General features: G+C 33.8%; 4 protein-coding genes and 1 long non-coding RNA gene across 7 annotated transcripts in view; 2 read left to right on the top strand and 3 right to left on the bottom strand.

Moving 5' to 3' along the window:
• LOC108223356 (probable protein phosphatase 2C 60) overlaps nucleotides 1–21,440 on the bottom strand; it is a 100,344-nt gene that overhangs the window by 49,423 nt on the left and 29,481 nt on the right. The window lies entirely within an intron of this gene.
• LOC108219711 (uncharacterized) lies at nucleotides 75–3,807 on the bottom strand. 3 transcript variants are annotated; one of them, XM_017393212.2, is made up of 7 exons: nucleotides 3,670–3,807; nucleotides 3,442–3,584; nucleotides 2,716–3,006; nucleotides 2,440–2,613; nucleotides 2,230–2,336; nucleotides 1,372–1,694; nucleotides 75–981 (listed from the first exon to the last, which is right to left on the bottom strand). In XM_017393212.2, the coding sequence occupies exons 2-7, from the start codon at nucleotides 3,559–3,561 to the stop codon at nucleotides 407–409; spliced, it is 1,590 nt and encodes a 529-aa protein (XP_017248701.1). In that variant the 5' UTR covers nucleotides 3,562–3,584; nucleotides 3,670–3,807; the 3' UTR covers nucleotides 75–406. The 3 variants fall into 3 exon arrangements, with proteins under 3 accessions (XP_017248701.1, XP_017248702.1, XP_017248703.1); XM_017393213.2 differs by having other exon boundaries at nucleotides 3,442–3,572; nucleotides 3,670–3,805; XM_017393214.2 differs by having other exon boundaries at nucleotides 2,716–3,000; nucleotides 3,670–3,801.
• LOC108221153 (uncharacterized) lies at nucleotides 9,878–11,654 on the top strand. Its single transcript, XM_017395051.2, has 3 exons — nucleotides 9,878–10,522; nucleotides 10,627–11,334; nucleotides 11,414–11,654. The coding sequence occupies exons 1-3, from the start codon at nucleotides 9,878–9,880 to the stop codon at nucleotides 11,564–11,566; spliced, it is 1,506 nt and encodes a 501-aa protein (XP_017250540.1). The 3' UTR covers nucleotides 11,567–11,654.
• Nucleotides 14,149–16,824, top strand: LOC108222278 (AP2-like ethylene-responsive transcription factor At1g16060). The gene is made up of 8 exons (XM_017396199.2): nucleotides 14,149–14,405; nucleotides 14,524–14,606; nucleotides 14,739–14,747; nucleotides 14,842–14,930; nucleotides 15,021–15,094; nucleotides 15,236–15,286; nucleotides 15,585–15,661; nucleotides 16,085–16,824. The coding sequence occupies exons 1-8, from the start codon at nucleotides 14,251–14,253 to the stop codon at nucleotides 16,633–16,635; spliced, it is 1,089 nt and encodes a 362-aa protein (XP_017251688.1). The 5' UTR covers nucleotides 14,149–14,250; the 3' UTR covers nucleotides 16,636–16,824.
• Nucleotides 18,405–20,350, bottom strand: LOC135152940 (uncharacterized). The gene is made up of 2 exons (XR_010292293.1): nucleotides 20,212–20,350; nucleotides 18,405–19,121 (listed from the first exon to the last, which is right to left on the bottom strand). It is a non-coding gene; the product is annotated as an uncharacterized LOC135152940 (long non-coding RNA).

A 21,440-nucleotide genomic window follows, 5' to 3' on the forward strand; every position in this document is an offset into this window, starting at 1 on the left:
AACCATACATAAGAAACTAGTGTTTCCATTAGCATTATAACAACTTCCTTAGAGATAACAAGTATCACACAGGATGACCAGGTAAAGAAGGGATTAATATAGAAGAAACATCTTTTAGAATACGACTGTATCACCAGTAAATAGTAAGACAGAGAACCAAACTTTACGACACAATTAAAGCAGGCATAGACATAAGGGAATTCGTCATCAATCTGTATTTCGGAATCCCCAATCCACATTATATCTAGAAAGGAACCTACTATATGTATATGATCCATTAAGTAGACTAAAGATACTATAATATGTGTTGTAAATAAGTGAATGTCACTTATTTACACGACTTTGTGCAGCTATAACTTCAAACATCTAGGCAGGCAGACACTATCTGGCTTGATTGCCGAAATCTTCAGGTGTTGCAGAAGAAATGGGGCAAAGATGCTATTCTCGGAAGGTTAAGAAGAAGCTCGCCAACCGAATCCTTCCTGGACATGCTTGGTCCTTGTGTCTTGTCAGATATATCAGCTGATTCCCCATGTAGTGCTGAATACTCGGCGACCTCGTTAGTAATCTCTGGTGCAGAGCAGTCCACCTCGCGTCTTGTCTTGTTATCCATCATAAACATATCATTGCTATAGTCACTTCTAAAATTGCAATCTTTCTCTGTCCCATTATCTTTTTGCAAAAGGTTGTATAGAGAATTAACTCTTGTCATGATGGACTTCTCATCAGATGTTGGTGCATGTTGAGAGTCTGTAAACAGACACTTGCTTATCTCATCCAAAATCTCTAAACCTTCGCGTTCATCATTGGACAGAGGATTGTTTGATGATCTGTTCTCAGTAAACCTATTTTCAATGTGGCTCACTAAATCACTCATCGACATTGAAGGGTGAATTCCAGGAACTTTAATGTTTGCCCAACAACTGAGATTTTTCAGCTCCCAAGTTCCACTAGCTTCTTCATTCTTACCATATTCCAGTGCTGAAAAAATGCTTTAAAAAGTTAAAGCACAATATGCAAAAAAAAAAAACTGCATAGCAACTAAATTTAAAGTCTAAATGTGACATAAGTATTAAGCTCAAACAAAGTGACTAATCCTCTAAGTCTAAGAACATGTTCAAGTGACAAAGTATTGCATATTGTAAAAGGAATTTCATTGACATTATACTGACCACGGTACATTTTCAGACTTCAGAACATTATAATGCAGAGGAAAACAAATATTAGAGGAATTGCTTTTATTCATTTATTGGTTCTCTACATCCAACAGAACCATTAAAAAAAAAAAAAGCAAATGCAACCCAATTAAGAGAAACCATAACAAAATCCGCATTTGCCAACAAGTTTCCAACTCAACTTTAATAAAATTACCAGAGCTTGGAGAAGGTGTTTCTCGACGGAAGTCCTTCGACTGAATTCCAAGGAAATCGTATAATTCATTCTTTGAGGACGAAGATTGAGGACCAGAAGGCGATGGCACATCCTGCAAGTTAAAAATGGCAGGCCGACCATCTATATTCCTACCATACTTGCTATTGCCTTCATCCAATTCATCAAACACCCTAGGCTCGAAATATGGAGATTCCAGAGTAATTTCAGCTTGCTGACTCAGATAATTCAGACGAGGATCACACTGAATGAGCTTCTCAAAATGCTTTCCCAACAATCCAGGTGGACACTCCAAGTAATGCCTCCTGTGTCAAAGACAGCAGTTGACATGATTAAAAAGAATCAATGAAGAAAATAAATTGGCTAAATGATTAATTTGCCCCATTTGTAGCATGTTTTTAAGATTATTACAACCACACATTCATAAACTACACTCATTTAATATCCACCAACTCTCTTATGTGGTTGAAAATGAGTTAAACATTCATTTCTTAAAAAACGCAATATTATATCTGAATATGTCCACTACAAAAGTTAAAACACCACAGTGGTCACGAGTTCTTTAGATGATGTCAAATATAATCCGCAAAAGCAATTCATATCACACAGCACATGCTTGATTTTTTTTTCCTTATAATCTTGTTTCCTGCTATTGCATATACAAGTATCCTCTACTTATAAAAAATCATCAGACCATGACAATAATAATATTACAAGTAAAGTGAATGTAGTAGTATCTTACAAGTAAAATGAATGTAGTAGTAGTTGGATCTTTTTTGGAACCCAGGGGTGTAAACAAAAAAACATACGGTGCAAACTCTAAATGCTTCAACAAGATACCTGTTAATGCTTGCTTGCTCATTTGTGAAATCTGATGTTGCCTGCCACAAAGTATGCTTCCTAGGCTGTGGGTTTGTCTCTCTAAAGAATAGAGGCTGCCTTGATAGCTGCATCAACAGAGAAAATAAGAAGAAAAGAAATTGCATAAGGGAAATGAGAACAATGAGTTGTAAGCTCAATAATATCAATAGATTCGAAAATAAAAATCACCGCTAATTCCAAAGTCCCAGGTTCCTCATCAGCATAAGTTGCTTTCAATGCCAAAATGTCAGACCACTGAATCTCAATCTTATTCTTAAGACCTCCATCGAGAACTTCCCAAACAAGTTTATGCTTTGCAAAGTAACACTTAGCCACCAAGTCTCCTTCATGTCTTGACTTATACTGCGCGTAGTAAAAGACATCGAATCACTTTTTGTCATTGCAGCATAAATAATACTCAAAGAGAAGTACAGTACCACGATTTAAAAAACATTTTAATCATACCTCCCATTTCCCAATTTTCAGAAGTGTACCAGGGAAATTTGAAGCCTTGAGCTTATCATTGCTACTAGAAGCAGCAGCAGCAGCAACAAAACCAACACCACTTGTTTGCTCTTTCTTAACAGTAGCCCCAACCTTGGCAGTATTACCTTGAGAAAGCCTCATCTGAATCAACTCCAAAAGAGACGGGCTCTTTCTAAGCCTCAACCCTAACGGACTAGGCTCGTCTAGTGGATTATATTGCGACGGAGCCACTGGAAAAGCAGCATTACTTCCTGATTCATACTGCTGTTGCTAATCAACAAAAAGTAACATAATCAGCACCCAAAAAACATACAAAATTAACCAAACATCAAACACAAAACTATCCTAGTAACAATTTTCACTACTCCCCATTCATCAACAAATAACAACACAAATGTTTGAACCAAATTTCAATTAAAATAAACTGATCAAGAAAAAACATAATCAATTGGCCCATTTGATACAATTTCCAAACCCCCAATATAAAAGGGGGAGGTTTTTACTTCAAGTTGAAAAAAAAAAACAATCATCAGGACTGATTAACAGCACATATACAAACAAAGAGATAGAGGGGGAGAGGGGGAGAGGGAGGGAGAGAGAGAGAGAGAGAGAGAGAGAGAGGGAGGGAGAGGGAGAGGGAGAGAGGAGAGAGGAGAGAGGGAGGGGGAGGGAGAGAGAGGGAGGGAGGGAGGGAGAGAATCCAACCGTGGGAGATGAACTAAACTTAGATCGCTTATGAAGATGCCCATACTGATCATCCACCAATTCCTCTCTCTCAGCCTTAACGGGCTTCATCTCTCCCGGCCAAAACTCAGCACTTCTCATCACCTCACAACCTATCAAAACACCTTCCGTACGATCAAAATCAGAAAAGGGGTCAGCCCAAACAAGTTAAAAAACTGAAAACGACTCGAAAAGACTTAATTTACAGACCTGGAATAAAATAAAAACACGTAATCTGGGAGTCGCCGGAGTAAAATAAATGAGATGGGTAGGTGAGAAGATGAGTAGATCAGACAAATGATCTGTTCGTACAGATGTTTGTGAGTTTGTATGAGTTGTGCCTTAGCCTCGTTTGCCAGTTGGAGGCCGTGTGGTTTTACACGCGTTTCATACCCACTAAGGCTACTTTTGTCATTTTAGCATTTTCTTTCTTTCTTCCGATCCCGATATAGGCCCTATTCGGGGATTAGCTGTTAGCGGATTGAATTAGATGTATTGACTAGCGGATTGAAATAGATGTTTTGACTAGCGGATTGAATTAGCTGTTTCTCGTAAAACTGTTTGGTTAATAGCTGATTGATTAGCTTTTTCTGACACAAACCAAAACCTCTAACCTAAAAAACTCCTCAAGCTAGCTTTTTCAAAATTAACTTTTTGGGTCCAAACTTCTATTTCAATTCGCTAACTACCAAACACTTATATTAGCGGATTCTAGTGGTCAAACCTCTAATTCAACCCAAACCTCTAATTTTGACCCAAACCTCTAACTTCCAAATAGGGCCATAAATTCCCTTTCGAATCTTTTTATTTCGGCTACGGATTGGAAATCTTTCTGAGGGATGAGCAATCATCCCGCCCCGCTCAACTCCGATCTTCGCCTGTTCGGGTTAGGAATTTGGAAAATTTTTCGAGATAGGAACAAGGAACGGGGAAAATTTTATAAAAAAATTCGAAGATCGGAGCGGGTTTGGGGTTCTGTATCTCCCCGCCCCGATTCCGATTGTATATATATGTAAATAATAATATATTTCTATATATTATACTCAATAATTATTAAAAATAGATACCTTTGATAATATTATTAAAATTATAAAGATAATCTTAATTTTATTGATCGGTTATTATTATATTATAATATAATATATCTTATAATTTTAAAATTGTCATTTATCTATATTATAAATCAATTTTAATATGATTTGATGTTAAAATATGAGATAATATCATTTTGCTAGTATATTATTAGTATATTATTAGTATATTATGAGTTAGTAGTTTGTTTTTTTATAAAAAAAACATATTATATATTATAAATTATTTTTTTTATTATTAAAAACTACAATTCCCCGAATCTCCGCCGAATCCTCGTTCGGGAAGGAAAAAAATCCTCGTTCGGAGTTCGGGACGAAGTCGGGGATAGGTATTGAATTCGAGGATCGTGGACAGAGATGGCATTCCTCGACCCAGAAGTGCCCCGTGCCCATCCCTATTTTTTCTAGATTATTTTGCTCTAGTATTGTATCCCCTCCCTCCCGTCATTTCTTTTCCATTTTCTTTTGAGATATACTATCTAATTTTTCACATTTGAAAACTTACTAAAAGTATGGGTCTCATCATTTTCCATTTTTCCTCCCTTTTCACACTACTTTTATTCCATTATATACCTTATAAATTGATGCGTCACACTATTTCGCCCACCTTTTTTTCTCTTTTCCATTGTTTTTTTTGAAAAAAAGAAGATAATTTAATAAATAATAGCCACACGGCATCTACAAGAATAATCGAGTAGAACAAACATAGAAAAAATTAACATGCATGTCTTCATACCTAAGATAGAGACAAATAAGGGATTTTGAAATTGCCTATGCTATATGTATAGATCCTTACTCTGTGTTCACCATCTTTTTCGAAAAATCGGTTTGAACTATCAACCACAAATGCAATTTCCGAAAGGCTTTTATCGATAAATCCAATCAACTCTCATAAAAGAACGAGAAAAAATCACACACTCTCACCGGGGAGAGAAACCAAACTATAATCAAAACAAACTAGAGAAAAATTAAACAATAAACTAAAACAATTAGATCTGCACTACGACGTGTAGGAGATAATCGACCCACTCACAAATCCAAAAAGTCCTCTAGAAGCGAATAAGAACAGAAATCGAAACTTTCCGTGATATAAATCTAAAAAAACTTGGTTCACGTGGTTTGCAGGCTATCACGTGAGCTCGTGGGTTTACCCAGTGCGCACCCGAAGGGTAGCGGCTGCGGGTTCCTACGTTAAAAAAAAGGAGATTTATTAAGAAAATCAATGAAAAAGTAAGAACAATGGCTTTCCAATAGAAAACCGATGAAAGCTCCGTCGAGGATGAAAAGAGGAAGACGGCTAGAGAGAAAAGAGAAAAAGAAAACTAGTCTTGTCCATTATTTTATACATATTTTTAACCTTCGAACCCAAATCAAAAGGTAAAGAATTAGTTGGGACAGAGGGAACACCAGAATGATTCTGGCGCTGACCATATTTAATTTATTAGCTCAACTTTTGTTAAAAAATTAAGATATTGTAAAGATTTTAATTTGTTAGAACTGGATAAGTACTGTTTTAAAATATAATATTTTAAAAATCACTAATTTCTACAATAATATTATATAAAATATACGAATCTAGATTTATTTGTCACAATAATAATATTCTTAGTTTAGGTATAAAATTACTCTATTCTATCAATTTATAATTATTTCAATAATAATATTTATTATAGATAACGATTGACAAATCATTAACATGATATATTCATAAAAATGGGTGATGTGTTAGATATATTGCATCGATCTGCCGGATAAATTAACTGAGTTTACATAGTTGTAAAAAAGTTTGTAGAATAAATGTATATATATAAAAAAAATTAATCCAACTTATCGATATTAATAGCATGTCAGCATGTCCCGTGTAAGTAATACTTGTCTTTAACCTTGCGAAACACGGACGGGTATATAATTCGTAATTTATTATTTGAATTTTAACATCATTTTTATTAATACTTTGGAAAAAATATCATGTTATTAACACTTTAGAAAAAAATATCATTTTCTTAATATTTTAGTATTAATGGGTTGAATTCTAATTAAATTATATTGACCAATTGATTATACGTTCTCATGAAAATTTAGCTTTTACACTTTATTATCTATTTATAAATATTTTTATGTTATTAATATGTGATGATTTATTATTCAATTAATTTGAAATCAGATTTTTCATACTTCATATAATTTCATATACATATATAAAGATATTTATTGCGTAATAATTAGAGTTAGAGAGGGTTACGTAATTGTTAGTGTTTGTATCGAAATAGAACACGTCAGAGTTAAAAAAAAAAAAGTTATATGAAGACTTTGTTAAAAAAAAGATATTTAAAACTGAATATTTATAATATTATCTATAACATCATTATAATTTTTTTATATAAAATATTATATGATAATATATTGTCATGAGTGTTTATAGTATTTAAAACTATTTAACAATGAAAGAGTAATAGACTTACACATGTTGTAGACTTATAGTTTTAGAAAGAGAGTATCAAATCAAAAAATATAACTAAAAATTTGGATTACAAATTATACCCATGATGGCTTATTATATTATAACGATGGCTTATTATATTATAATTATAATAATATAGATGATAGCTAAAATTATGACTGTTAGAAGTATTTTGATGATTATGTTTTATTAATTTTGACTAGCATATTAATAAGGATAATATTATTTGAAACATATTAATTTTTCAAATAATGTTGTAAACTTAACATAATAAAATACAAAAATTTATTTGATTTAATTTTTATTAACACCTAACATTTTGTTTATTTATTATTTCTCTAATTAATCAGAATTTCTAATTTGAAAAAGGTAAAAACTAATCCGAAGTCTCTAAGAATTACCCCTTTAGTTATGTTGATCCAAGTAAGTAAGAATACGGGGTGGAGAGGTCGAAGGACTGAATGTTGTTGTGTCAAATATTACACCACCGTACAACGTGTTTTCTTGTTTGGTTGAGAGAAGCAGAAGCAGAAGGTAAGGCTTCTGCTTCTTTTGATTCGTTTGTATAAAGAAGTAGAAGCACTTTTAAAAAGTTGAAAATGTTAACTTCTCTCACAGCTTCTGCTTCTTTTCCAAACACTTTATTGACTTCTTCACTTCTCACTTCTACTCCATTTTTTTAATATAAGCAAGAAGTCACTTATTTTAAGGTAACCCAAACGGATTGTTGTGGGGCTAAAGCTCATGAGTTTTTCAGCCTGTTTGGAAGTTACAAGTTTGACGTAAAATTTGAGATTTGGTGTGATTTAGAGATTTGACCATTTCAATCCGCTAATGTTAATATTTGATAGTTAGCGCATTGAAATAGAGGTTTGGGGTCTTTGGCTCAAAAAGCTATTTTGAGGAGTTTTTTGGGTTAGCGATTTAGGTATGTGTCACAAAAAACTTATCAAATAGCTATTTATCAAATAGTTTTACAAGAAACTGTTAATTCAATCCGTTAATCAAAATATCTATTTTAATCAGTTAGTCAAAACATCTAATTCAATCCGCTAACGGCTAGTGTTAATTCCCAGAGAGCACCTTCTGCTTCTTCTATGGACGGTTTAGATTTTGCATGTGTATACATGGCATACCATAGTGGACACGTAGGACATGCAAGTGGGTTTTGCGGATAATATTTTTTATTACGAGCGATCCACATCCACATATTCGGCTGCGCCGGCACGTTGAAGTCGACGTCAAGTGCACTCTCCTTCCCTTTCTATATTCTATATCTACACGAAAGGTACAACTTCGAAAATTTAGTAACAGCCGATATTTTTTTTTAAGAGTCTTCTTAACATGTATATATAACAACTATTTTTCTTCAAAAAAAAAAAACAACTATTTATTAAGGAAATTAACGAAAATTTATGTGTACCGGAGGGGTCGTTATTGTTTATGATGTTAGAACAAATAAAATTATGGGACGGTTTCGTTTAGTTTAAAAGAGTAACTTATTGCTAAAAGTAAAGAAGTGGATTATAAGTGATAAGTGAACTTTAATTATAAGTTATTAAAAGTGTTTGGATAACTTTTGATTATAAGTCAACTGAGTGTTTGGTAATTTAAATTTATAAATTTTAAAAAATTCAAATTATTAAAATAAAAAAAATACTTTATTAATAAATAAAGTTTATTATATATTAAAATTTTTAAAACTTCACAATATATGCAAATCACTGAAAAAGCTCAAAAAAAACTAGCATTTCTAACTTACAGCTTCTGACTTAAAAAACCCAAAAGAAGCACTTGTGTTTTTTTTTGCCAAACACCACATAAAAAGTAGAAGCTGCTTAAAGTGCTAAAAAAGCCCGGAAGCACTTATAAGAAGTTTAGCCAAACAACCGCTATGTCATCAGATTAAAAGTCAGAAATTAGTTTAAGATACTTTTTCAGTGAATTAATGTTTTTTAGATCTTTTCGATTAAAATCACACATATGACATAAATTAAGGTTTATTATTTATATTTAATTTATATAAAAAAATTTAAATATGGTGTAAAAAATTAAAGTGACAATAAAAAAAGACGGCGGAAATAAAGAAAGACTTTTCTCAATTTCAACAAATTTTACTTTTAAATTTAAAACTTGACTGAATCGGATCCTATATCCCAATTGGTTGGACCGTAGGTGCGATGATTTACTTCACGGACGAGGTCTCTGGTTCAAGTCCAGGATGATAAGCTCAATCAAACAGAGGTTAGTAGGAATGTCTATCGTCTAATCATAACAAACTCAAATGCTTGGAGATGGCAACTAATGATTTGGTGTTCACTTCCGGTGTGATCCCATGTGTGTTGTCTACTTGTCCGCTGTATGATAGGAGTATTATTTTAGTGCTAGGTCTGTTGTACAATTTGATTATTTTTAAAGTTGAAAATTACTCTTTTATATGGTTACATGAATACCATACGGAGTGTGTTTGCTAATTAACAGTTGAGATAACAACTTAAACTTAAAACAGGAAGTTTAACTGAGTCAATTGAAGAAAAATAGGTACTGTATTAGTTAGCGAACTTTCATGTACCTATTCAGAATATAAAAAATTTATTCAGTAGTAATTGTTTTTCAAACAATTACAAAAGTTACCCTCTGAACTTCTTTTAATCTCTTTGGCTACCAGAGCTGAACTGGGCTAAAAATAAATTACTTCTCGGGTTCATTTTAGTGAATGCTAAAGGCTCCTATTGAATTTATTGTTAAGAATGTGATCGGTCTCGAAGTCTAAATTCAAATGACCCTTCACTGTCTAAAACGCACATATATATAGACATTGCAGAGCCAACAACTGAGTTAAAAGAAGCTGAATTTCGATACTGCAATGGCGGATAAAAAAGAAACAGAAGTATATTTGAAGTTGGTCATAGACAGGAACAAGAAAAAAGTTGTTTTTGCTGAAGCAAATAGTGATTTCGTTGATATCTTGTTCAGTTTTCTCACATTGCCCATGGGGACGATTGTCAGAATCCTGGCTAACCGTTCTGATCCTTCCTCTCGAAAGGCGAATATTGGGAGTTTCAACAATTTGTACGCAAGTGTGAGTAATCTGGACACAATGTATTTTGTGACGAAGGAATGCAGAGATGTGTTACTCAGTACAAGGAGTTCTGCAGAAGTCCAGTGTCGAAAACTGATGATTAACATTGATGATGTGAAGCCTACTCAGTACTTCGTTTGTGATCTATGCATTGATAAATATAAATCTGGCAGCTATGCCTCCCTTTACGTGAGTACTTGCAGTACTGTACCATGCCATCATTGCCAGAACTTCTTGAAAAGGGCAATAGATTTTGATGATGACGGCGAAAGTGTTTTTGTTGCGAAGACTTCTTCTTTTGTTATTAGCGATGATTTGCATGTAATTCCTAACAATCCAACTTCAACACTTGGAATACTAAAAAGCTGTGGCATCAAAGATTTCGCAGCTCTAGAAGAGATCAATACATTAAAACTTGGTTCCAGCGAGGTATTTTAAATATTGCTCGTCTTTGGCTCCTAAAATATTAACTTTGCATGTGTAGTTTTAACTAATACTTCTTTTTTAATATTTGAATATTTGATATTATGCAGATCTTTCATCTGCTTGAGTGTTCTTTCTTTTCAAAGAATGCTTTATCGGATTTTTACTTTGGCAAGAAATTGAAGAGTGTTGAAGTTCCAACTATTGAACCTTCTCTTCGTACAGAGTGCACCGGTGGTGCCAAGAAGATCACTTTTAAAGTATATGTTCAGAAGTCGACGAACAAGATATTGTTGGCTCATTGTTCAGAGGATTTTGTTAACTTTCTTCTCAGTCTTCTCACTGTTCCTTTAGGAAAAGTGATCAGTCTGTTCCCCGGAGATCATGAATCCTTAAATATCGAACACATTCATCAGAGTGTGACAAAGTTAAATGTTGGGGAATACTTAAAATCGCAGCAACTGAAAGATATGCTACTTTATCCTAAATTGCTGTCACAATATTTTTGTCCCAGTCATATATTTCCTCTCGAGGAACAAAATAGTTTATACAAATATCTGAAACGAACAAGTACTGCAGGCGGACGTGATTTTTACTCTATATCTCTGGACTCTACACAATCTTATAAATATTTGTCAGACATAAGTCCTATATCAAAGATAGGAGGAGGATTTGTCAGAGGGCCAACAAAGTTTATGGTGACAGATGACTTGGTGGTTACACCATTATCTTCAATGTCTTGTTTCGCTTATCTTCAGGAACTTAAAGTGCCTCTTAATGATATTGAAGAGCAGGAGATTCACTTCGGCATGAATGAGGTAATACGAAACACGAATGACCTCTCGATGAGATGGTATACCATGGCTTACTAACACTCTGTAACTCCGTATCTTGCAGGCTGTTAACTTGTTGTGGGCATCTCTGACATCGACATCAGCCTTGAGCAATGGCCTCAAGTTCTTTATCTTGAAAAATCCAAAGCAAGAGACTTCAGTAAACAAACCAAGTGCTGAGAGATCTGGTGTCAAGCTTGAACAAGGTCATTTCTAGGTCACTTGTAACCTGGAGTATTATTACATTGTTAAGAACTCCCAGCTATGGTTTCAAATTTGAAGAAAAATCTGTGTAATTTATATATGCTCGTAACTTCTCTTCTGCTTGTTCTAAATGTTGATGATTAATGATTAATCCATATTTCGTAACTAGATGAGCCAGATGAGCCGGTTAAATTTACGATTATTTAATTAATATGTTTAACAATTTTTGATTAATCCTTGTTTTATCATGTCAACACACTGGTTACTTCACCTAACTGTATTATGGCAAATAAAGCACCCACTAATTAATATTATCCCATTTTGTTTACATGTGGAAACTTGTTATATGTAACTTATATACAGAAAAGTTTGATTAATTTTCAGACTATGAACTTATTTTAAGTTTGGCAAACCCTTCCCTAAGCAGTGCACTCCCCTGTATGAATAATGTCCTCTTATGAACCTAAAAAGCCCAACACTTGTGTTCCTTAATTCCTGAGATCTCAAATTTTGAGCCCAATTAAAATCTTCCCAGGCCCATTTTTAATATTTAATTGATAAACGATGTTAGCAAATATTTTAGAAATGTTATAGCTGAATACTTTAGAAATGCTGGGATTTTTATAGTGCAACTCCTTAACCACCGAGCACAGTGGTAACTGTCGAGAAACTTAAACGTTTTATTGCTGCAAAAATATTAATTTCAAAACAATACAAATAAACGTGACTTAAAATGAATATGTTTCCGCTAGGTAAAGAAGGAAAAATTCAATTTGCTTCGAAATTTTTGAACAAAACAGTATTTATCCATATACAGAAAACCACGCCCTCTATTTATTTAAATGATTTTTCTAGTGTGTGTCATGGGCACACACTAAGCACTATAATTCATAAATTTGGGTGATTTTGATTGGCTCTTATTTCTTTATAATGGTGGACCCCCTGCAAATCCACCAAACACATCAATCAAAATCCATCAAACTTATAAAATTTGGTGCTTAGCATGTGCTAATGGCACACTAGACAAACCCTTATTTAAATATCTACAAAGATTCAGATCAGTTCATATCGTTACATTTTTCATCAGCAGTGAGAAGAAAAATTGAGTCACATTGTTACATATGAAAAAGTTTGTAGTTTTAGATGGGGCTTTCAGAATTTTACACAAGCTCATTTTGCCTGTCTCATTTTACTATTTTCATTTTTCTTACGTTGGACCGAGTGAGTATATGAATTGGAGTTTCTTACGTCGGCGAAGTAGGTTTTTTCTCAGTTAAATGCAACTGGAGTGAATGATAAAGCCTGATCTCCATTTGGTGCATCTAAATTGAAAGTAAATGTATAAGACCTTTTCATGAACAATGGTCAATTGGTGATCTCATTTAAAAGAAAATTAAAGAAGAGATGGTCAGCAACACCATGTTATTGAACATCTGCCTGAATTTTTTGAACGAATCAGATAAGACCTGTTTAAAAAATTAATTTTCCCTCCAACATGAGACACGAATCAGATGAGGCGGTATTTGTTACTCCCTCGATCCCAAATTAAATGAACTCGTTGATTTCGAAAACACATTTTAAGGTCTATTGACCGCATAACTACATTATTTATTTTTAAAATTTTATCTTTGCAAATAAAAATTTAGATATGAAATTTTCATTAAACAAAAAAAAAATCAAACTAGACGGTCAATACATCTAAAGTTACGTGTTCAAAGTCAACTAGCTCATCTAATTTGGGATGGAGGTAGTAATATTATTGAGCCAGAGTGTGAAGTTAATTCCGACTTCAATGTGAGATGCGTGTTATATTTATAGAGCTAGTTGGGTGTAGTACAATATTTTTTAAGAATTTATTATTGGATTAGAAAAGTAACAAATGGTTTTGTTTAGTTAAAAAATACAATATTCTTTATTTGTTTTAATTTAATACAATTTTTTTTGAAATAAATTTAATACAATTTTGTATACGTTGTTTAGGAGCGTACGTCCAATAATTGTAATTATATAGTATTATTATCACGCATATCTTTTTAAACAATCGATAGTTAAAAGTTTATCACTTTAAAAAGTATTGCATTGCGGGACAATTAACTTGTACATTGAAGTTCCGATGCGACTGACTCCAGTCATGTTAAGATAGAGTATAATTTAATCGTCGGGTGTATACATTTAAAATATCTTTAAAATTGATGATAAAAATTAAAATCTAACAAGTGATTGGTGGTAATCAAATTTTAGTCACTTATATAATCTTATTTTACTATTATATTTAACGATTCATATCAATTCTAATTAATTAAAAGGATAGTAAAAAATGAGGTTAATATTGATTTATAATACATAAATTCGATTAGTATGGATAGTAGAATATTCTTACATTGTTTTATTTTATTTGATTTCTAAACACAAACTGATCATACTCACAAAGACTACAAAGCTCCAAGAAGAATTACGAAGTAGTAAAACAGCAAGTCAAACAAACGAGGTTAGGACAAAGTAGAAAAGTGAAGCCCATAGCCGGCTCTTTCCTCTGATTTGCCGGCCCTTATTCACTCTCTCAAATAAATAATATAATACAAATAAATTTTCCACTTTCTTGTGTTACTAACAAATCTCATTTTGGTTATTTATTCAAGGCTCCGTTTCTTTCTCTCTTTTTCACTTCCACCCCTCTTCTTTTTTTATCATCTTGTAATGACAAAGCTCTCACATTCCTCACACAAGAACAGCATTGCTAGTTCCCCCATTGCTAAGGGTACTAGCACCGCTGCTAAGACGAAACGGACTCGAAAAAGTGTGCCACGGGACTCTCCACCGCAACGTAGCTCGATATATAGGGGTGTCACAAGGTATGTGCACTTGTTCAGAAGGCTCATGATCAAGTACCAACTAGATATCTACTTTATCTTTCTTGTGCATTGTTGGATTATGATGTCGTGGTTTTTGCGCGATTGGGGGATGTTTTAGGCACCGGTGGACAGGGCGATATGAGGCTCATTTGTGGGATAAGAACTGCTGGAATGAAGCACAGAGCAAGAAAGGCAGACAAGGTTCAGTTTTTTGATTAGCTGCATTTTCTTGCAGAATTTGAGAATTTCGTAGTTTAAATTTACTGACTATCCTACATTTGTTTTTTTTTTTCTTTCTTGGTTTTCATGGTGAAATTCGACTGAAAATTGCAGTTTATCTAGGTGAGCATCTTTATTTTTGAAATTTATGTAGACCCGAGTTGATAAATTGAAGTTGGAGAAAATAATAGTATCCGTCTGGTGGATCTTGACACAGGGGCTTACGACGATGAAGCAGCAGCAGCTCATGCATACGACTTAGCAGCATTGAAGTACTGGGGACAAGAAACCACCCTCAATTTCCCTGTAAATTTCCTAATGAATGATCTGATAATTTAGTTTATACACAATAATGCAGGTAATAAGAGCTAAATATATTTAATCTTATTTTTGAAGCTATCAACTTATGAAGAAGAAGTAAAAGAAATGGATGGACAATCGAAGGAAGAGTACATTGGATCACTGAGAAGGTAAAACTAGTCTTTATCAAGATTCGAACCCTTGACATCCTCTGAGCGGGGCAAGGGCGGGTCAGTGTTGGCATTTCTATCTCTATGGTAGTAGTATGTCTTGTCAAATATGAACAACTATCTTCTGATAACTTGTTGCAGAAAGAGCAGTGGCTTCTCCCGTGGAGTCTCCAAGTACAGAGGCGTAGCAAGGTACTTAAACTAATTTCCGACAAATCGCTTTTAACCTAGAAACTGAGCGATTTTATTTAAATTTCTGCAATCGACCATTTAAAAGAGAACAAATCAATAAATGCATGAGTATCAGTAAATCTTAATTAATTTATTTTTTTTAATTTTCTTGCTAACAGCTGGGATGGGGGTCAAAGTAGTACCAAATATTAGTTGTATGCCCATGACCATTATATTACACACAGTGTATTGACACCACTTGTCAACATTACAATGCGATCATGGAGTTATACGAATTTGACGGTGTTTTAATGTGTAGGCACCACCATAACGGCAAATGGGAAGCTCGTATCGGCCGTGTCTTCGGCAACAAGTACCTATACCTCGGAACTTACGGTAATTCCAAACCCTCTTGATCTTGTGTCAGTAGTTCGATTCTCGCTCAACCCGAGATTTATTGCTAGAAAGAACTTTCAATTCCTTTGGTACATTGAAAAACGTTAGTGTCCCGGCCAGCTACTTCAGTAGACAAAGTTACATGGATGACATATCTAAGTATGTGTAGATCACCAACTTTCAACTACATCACCTTAGTATTTATCGTGTTACATTAATATTCCATTGTTCCAACCAAATTTCTCATGCCAATTTATTTTTCACCTTAATTCACTACCGAATTGACTTACCTTCCCAACTTCACATGTATATTTTGTCTTTCACAAGATTCGAACTCTTTGTATCTGATAAGCGGAAAAAAGTGACCTCATCCGATTAAGAATTGATCGATAACTTATACATTCTTGATTATTTGCATTTCAGCCACTCAAGAAGAGGCGGCAACCGCATACGACATGGCAGCTATCGAGTACCGCGGACTCAACGCCGTCACCAATTTCGACCTCAGCCGTTACATAAAATCGCTAAAACCGAACCGAACCAACGACATTACCGACCCTAACAACACTCACCAAATGCAAAAAAATTATAACACCGAAATCATCCCCGTGCAATATCCTAGCCAAAATCCAGGGATCAATTTCCTCTGCAACCAACACCAAGAAGAAAATTCCAGCTCCGCAGAAACAAAAAATGTACTTTCACAACCTGATCACGGCTCGACAGCATCTTCTGCATTAGGCCTTCTGTTGCAATCCACAAAATTTAAAGAAATGTTGGAGAGAACTTCGACGGTTGATTGTCCTTCGACGCCATCGGACTCCGAGCCTCCTCGCGGGAGCTTCCCGGATGACATTCAGACGTATTTTGCAAGCCATGACTCTGGTGCTCATTATGGTGACGGCGAAGATGTTATATTTGGCGACTTGCATTCGTTTGCATCACCTATGTTCCAGTGTGGACTGGATGCATAGTATTCAATCAACATTTCAGATTAAATTGCAACTCTTTTCTGCTAAATTATGGGAATTTTTTTGTTATTATTTTGTTTATTTACTTGTAATTACAGATGAATATAGTCGTAGAGATATTCATTTATCTAATTCCATTTCATAATGAATTAACAGTTGCTATGTCAGTGCTGCTTCTATATTTCTTATTTGCCAACTTGCTGTCATGATAAAGCTGTAATTTTCTCACTTAGTCGAACTTTACAGACCTCGCTCTGATACCATATCAAAAATCAATCCATCTAAAATCTTAAGGTGTTATAGCATTTCCAACCATGAAGACCCCTTAGCTAAAATCTTATTTATCATACCAAAAATAAAAATTATAGCTAATGGCTATATTTTTCAACCTCATGTGGATGGCTATATTTGCTACAAGTCTGTAAGAAAATCGGTAAGAAATGACACATCACTTATTACCATATTAAAGTGATATATTCTATGTATAACAATCTAAAATATTAATAACATACTATTTTTAAATTATAACCAACCAATATAGCCAATACCATCGAAGCAAAATGTTACAGGTCCAATTTAGCCAATCATTATAGACAATGCCGTTGGAGATACTCTTAAAGAAATGCCCCAAATGAATCTTAGAGCATCTCCAACGGCGTTGGCTATAATCGTTGGCTAAATTGGACCTGTAAGACATTATGTAAAATTTGTTGAACCTGTAAGACATTTTGTTTCAATGGTACTGGCTATATTGGTTGGCTATAATTTAAAAGTAGTATGTTATTAATATTTTAAATTGTTAAAATAGAATATATCAGTTCAATATGGTAATAAATGATGTACAATCTTCCTACAGATTTTCTTACAGACCTGTAGAGGTTCGACAAATTTAGCCATCCATAGGAGGTTCGACAAATTTAGCCATCCATAGGAGGTTGGCTAAATTTATAGACAACAGGTGAGCATGGTTGGAGTTGAGTTTTTGGAGCTGTTGGCTAAATTTTTTTATTTTAAGTATGACAATTCATCTTTTAGCCAAGGGCTTTGGATGGTTGGAGATGCTCTTATGCTACATATAGCTAGAATATAAATAGTCAGATAACTTCAATAATAACTTAATAACTGACAATATCATAATAGAGTTAGGCTCGCCTGGCTTGCCAACAATTAACAGATCTGTTTCCGTATAACACTGACAGATCTGAGGATTGGAAGATTAATGAAGAACAACCACTCTGACACAACAACATAGACATAACATGACATACGTTATTTACTTTGACAATTAACATACTAAATCCGCAATCAAAAGATATGTAATTTGACTTCTAGTTTGAATTGTTATTACTAAATCATTCGCATTCAATTACTTAAAATCTACTTTATAGCGAAATGTATATGTGTATCATATGGAGTTGTTAGTTTTAGGTTCAAGTTACCAACTAACCTCATCCTTAATAATCCAGAAAGTTGAACCACACAAGTTAAGAATCACATATATAGTATATAGCACGTCAACGGCTTGAGAAATGTTTCCGGAACAAAATTTGTATTTTTTTTTTTGAAGAACAAAATTTGTATTTTAACACGTACTTCTAAATCGTAAATTGAAATTATTTTCTTTAAATTTTCTTTTTAAATAAAATATATAATTAATACTATAATTCAGAATTATCTAAACCAGTCCCCGGATAAATGTGGTATTAGGCCAATGACATGGCATTCTCTCGCTAACAAGAAGTCGAAGATCGGAACTCATTGAGGAAGAAACATTTAAACAAGAAAGGATATTAATGAAATCCTTTTTAGGAACCATATGATGAGAAAGAATTCTTCAAATTTTCGCACTAAACTTGCGTAAAACAGATTGGCCAGAGTGCCAGCGACCACTCCATAACCAATGTTACAGATTAGCGGAGGTTAAAACCACAAAGGACCAAGTCCGCGCCACTGTTCTATAGAAAAATTTCAGTAGGGTACAATTTATCGTTCAAAAATTCTCCGATAACAAGTGACACAGTAGATCATCAAGTTAGCGGTAATTAAGAAAACTGCGAGGTTACATAATTTATAAGGATTATAGTTACAGTTCACCTATACATGACTAAGTACCCAATGCTATGTCTCAATTCTTTAAGGGACTAAAAATGAAATTACCGTAGCCGTGTGGAGGCAAGGTACCTATAAGATTCTATATTTTCCCTTGGCAACAAGGTTTTTTGCTTGGATCCATTGACACTGTGTCCTTTGGACCCCTGAAAGACCCGAGCACAAGTCCTCAGGCCCAAAGTTGACGGCAAGGTAGAGATATATGATGCAGAGCAAAGCCAAGAGGATGCAGGCTGTTAGGAGGAAGCGGTGACGATTGACAATTGTTGAGCAGTTGCCAACCTCATCCTGTTGTACAGGTTTCCGAGAAGGTATCTTTTTTTGGGAAACCATGTCTGGTGCACCGAGGCTCCGCGCCAATCCCAGATACTCTGCACCACCTGCACAAGTACATGGAATTGATTGACTTATATGCAAACATTACATAGTGAAGAAAGCAGGGGACTGAAAACTAAGCAACCAGAAGGGATCCAGATCTCAATAAAATAGCTCAGAAAATGTAGCTTTTAACCAGCAATCACGAGTAAAGAAATTTCCAGCCTAAACAGAATCGAAGTCCACAAAAGGACTTGAGATTGATATCTATATTCATTAGAAAAACTCCGCGCATAGATAGCACAGCAATATCACCTACGGAATATCTAAAACCATTCATGTGCAGTCAGGCAAGGAAAGTGCCAGGTATGTCATATTCATTGGAACTACGCGTTTCAGAGATAAAAATTAGTACTTAAGATTGGTGATTTCAATGTCTTGAAACATTGGCAATGCAAAGACAGACTACTGGCAAGCTTGCCCAGTTACCTACATATATTAAGGCGGATGAAAGCTTCGACAAATGCCTACATTTTAATAACTTGTGAGTTGTGACCCTGTGTGAGCAATTTTATTTTGACACTTGAGATCATTTTCAGCAACAAAAATAACGGCTATTCAGTCCCAACTCCTCGCAAGATACTAAAAAAAATCATGATTTAGTCCTTGTGGAACGACATTTTCCGCATGATCAGTACTCTGGAAGAATGAAATCGTAAAGCAACTACACTGTTGAGGGGAATTGAATACTGGCGAATGAAGATCAAGTAACTACAGAAATACAAGACATCAAACTGCAGTTATCACTTATTAATTTTTTTTTTAAATTTTCGAAATATATGACATCACCAGTAACCTAAATTCTCGCTCATTTATACATTGTGGCTAATTTTCTTGGCCAATCCATCAAACTATTGTTTTGTTCTCATCTATCCTGATGACATTCATTGATTCATATATGCTAGAATGTGATTCAATGCTTTGATTATTCGATAATTTTCAGTTAATTGCTAAATACGTGAATTTTTGTCCGATGACAACTAAGATGGAACGGAGAAAAAGGAAGCTCAAAATAAATTCTCACAACATCATAAACTAAGCACAAAAATATACGAGCCAGATAAAATTGATGAAGACATAAAAAAGGAGACTTACATGCAAAGAGAAAAGGGACCGGGCGTTTCAGCGACGATAGGTGGGAAGAAGAAAATACAATGTAGTAATTAAAAAAGAGATAAAGAGATAAAAATAGTTAGATAGATTATAATTTTTGGAGGCTGAGAATTCAGATTACTCAAGTTAGGGGCGTTAGGCTATCGTGATTCCTTATGTCTCGGCTTAAACAAAGGAGAGGACAGGCTATAACATGCCATGCCAGGGTTTTTCACCTAATTCCTCCCGAGGTGCATATTCACCTGATTAGCGGCTCTCGAAAAATTTAACGAGACATAATACTATCGTAATAAAAGATCGGAATATTTAACAAGACAGTGTCATAGTAAAAGATCGACAATTTTTTAAATTTTTGAATACATCGACAATTTTAGAACTTAAACATCAATTTCGTTAAAAAGAAATATACATCCAACATGTTTTCATTTGTACATGTACATGTAACAATATAAGGAGGTTAGAAGAATTTGATTAGCTTCTTACACGGGTATATTGAATTGGAATTTTAAAATATTTGTTTTCATTCATTAAATATGAAAGTATTCGATTAATCCATTAAAATTTTGAGATATTCAATTAAGATTTTAAATTATGCTACAAAATCAGTGATATTCGATTATGATTTTAAATTAAGCTTTAAAATCCGATGGTATTCAATTGGAATTGTTTAAAATCCATTAAAATCTGATGGTATTTAAAATATGATGGATTTTTTTGGATTTCATAAAATGATGAATTTTGTGACATTCTTCAATGTATTTTAAGTTTTTTGAAATCCCACCAAAATCCACGGGATTTTGAAGCATCGTACATAAATCTTATCAACTCTGCGACATTTTATCAAGAATCCGCAGAAAATCAAAATCACATACAATCCATTAAAATCAATAGACTAAAAACAATCCTTTAAAATCCCAATCGAATACAAGTATTTTAGGGTACATAAACTACAATTTAGTCTTTTTTAAATACTAGCCTTTAACCCGTGCAAAGCACGGGCGGATATATAATTCGTAATTTATTATTTATAATTTAAATTTTAACATCATTATTAGTATTTTAGTATTAATGAATTGAATTTTAATTAAATTATATTATTCAACTGACTATATTTTCTCCCATTTACTTGAAAATGGACAAACCCGAATAAATATATATATACATTAGGATTTTAGTACATTTAATCCGAATTTAGTACACGTAGATTTAAA

Source organism: Daucus carota, chromosome 5 (assembly GCF_001625215.2).
Source record: "Daucus carota subsp. sativus chromosome 5, DH1 v3.0, whole genome shotgun sequence".
Lineage (NCBI taxonomy): Eukaryota > Viridiplantae > Streptophyta > Magnoliopsida > Apiales > Apiaceae > Daucus > Daucus carota.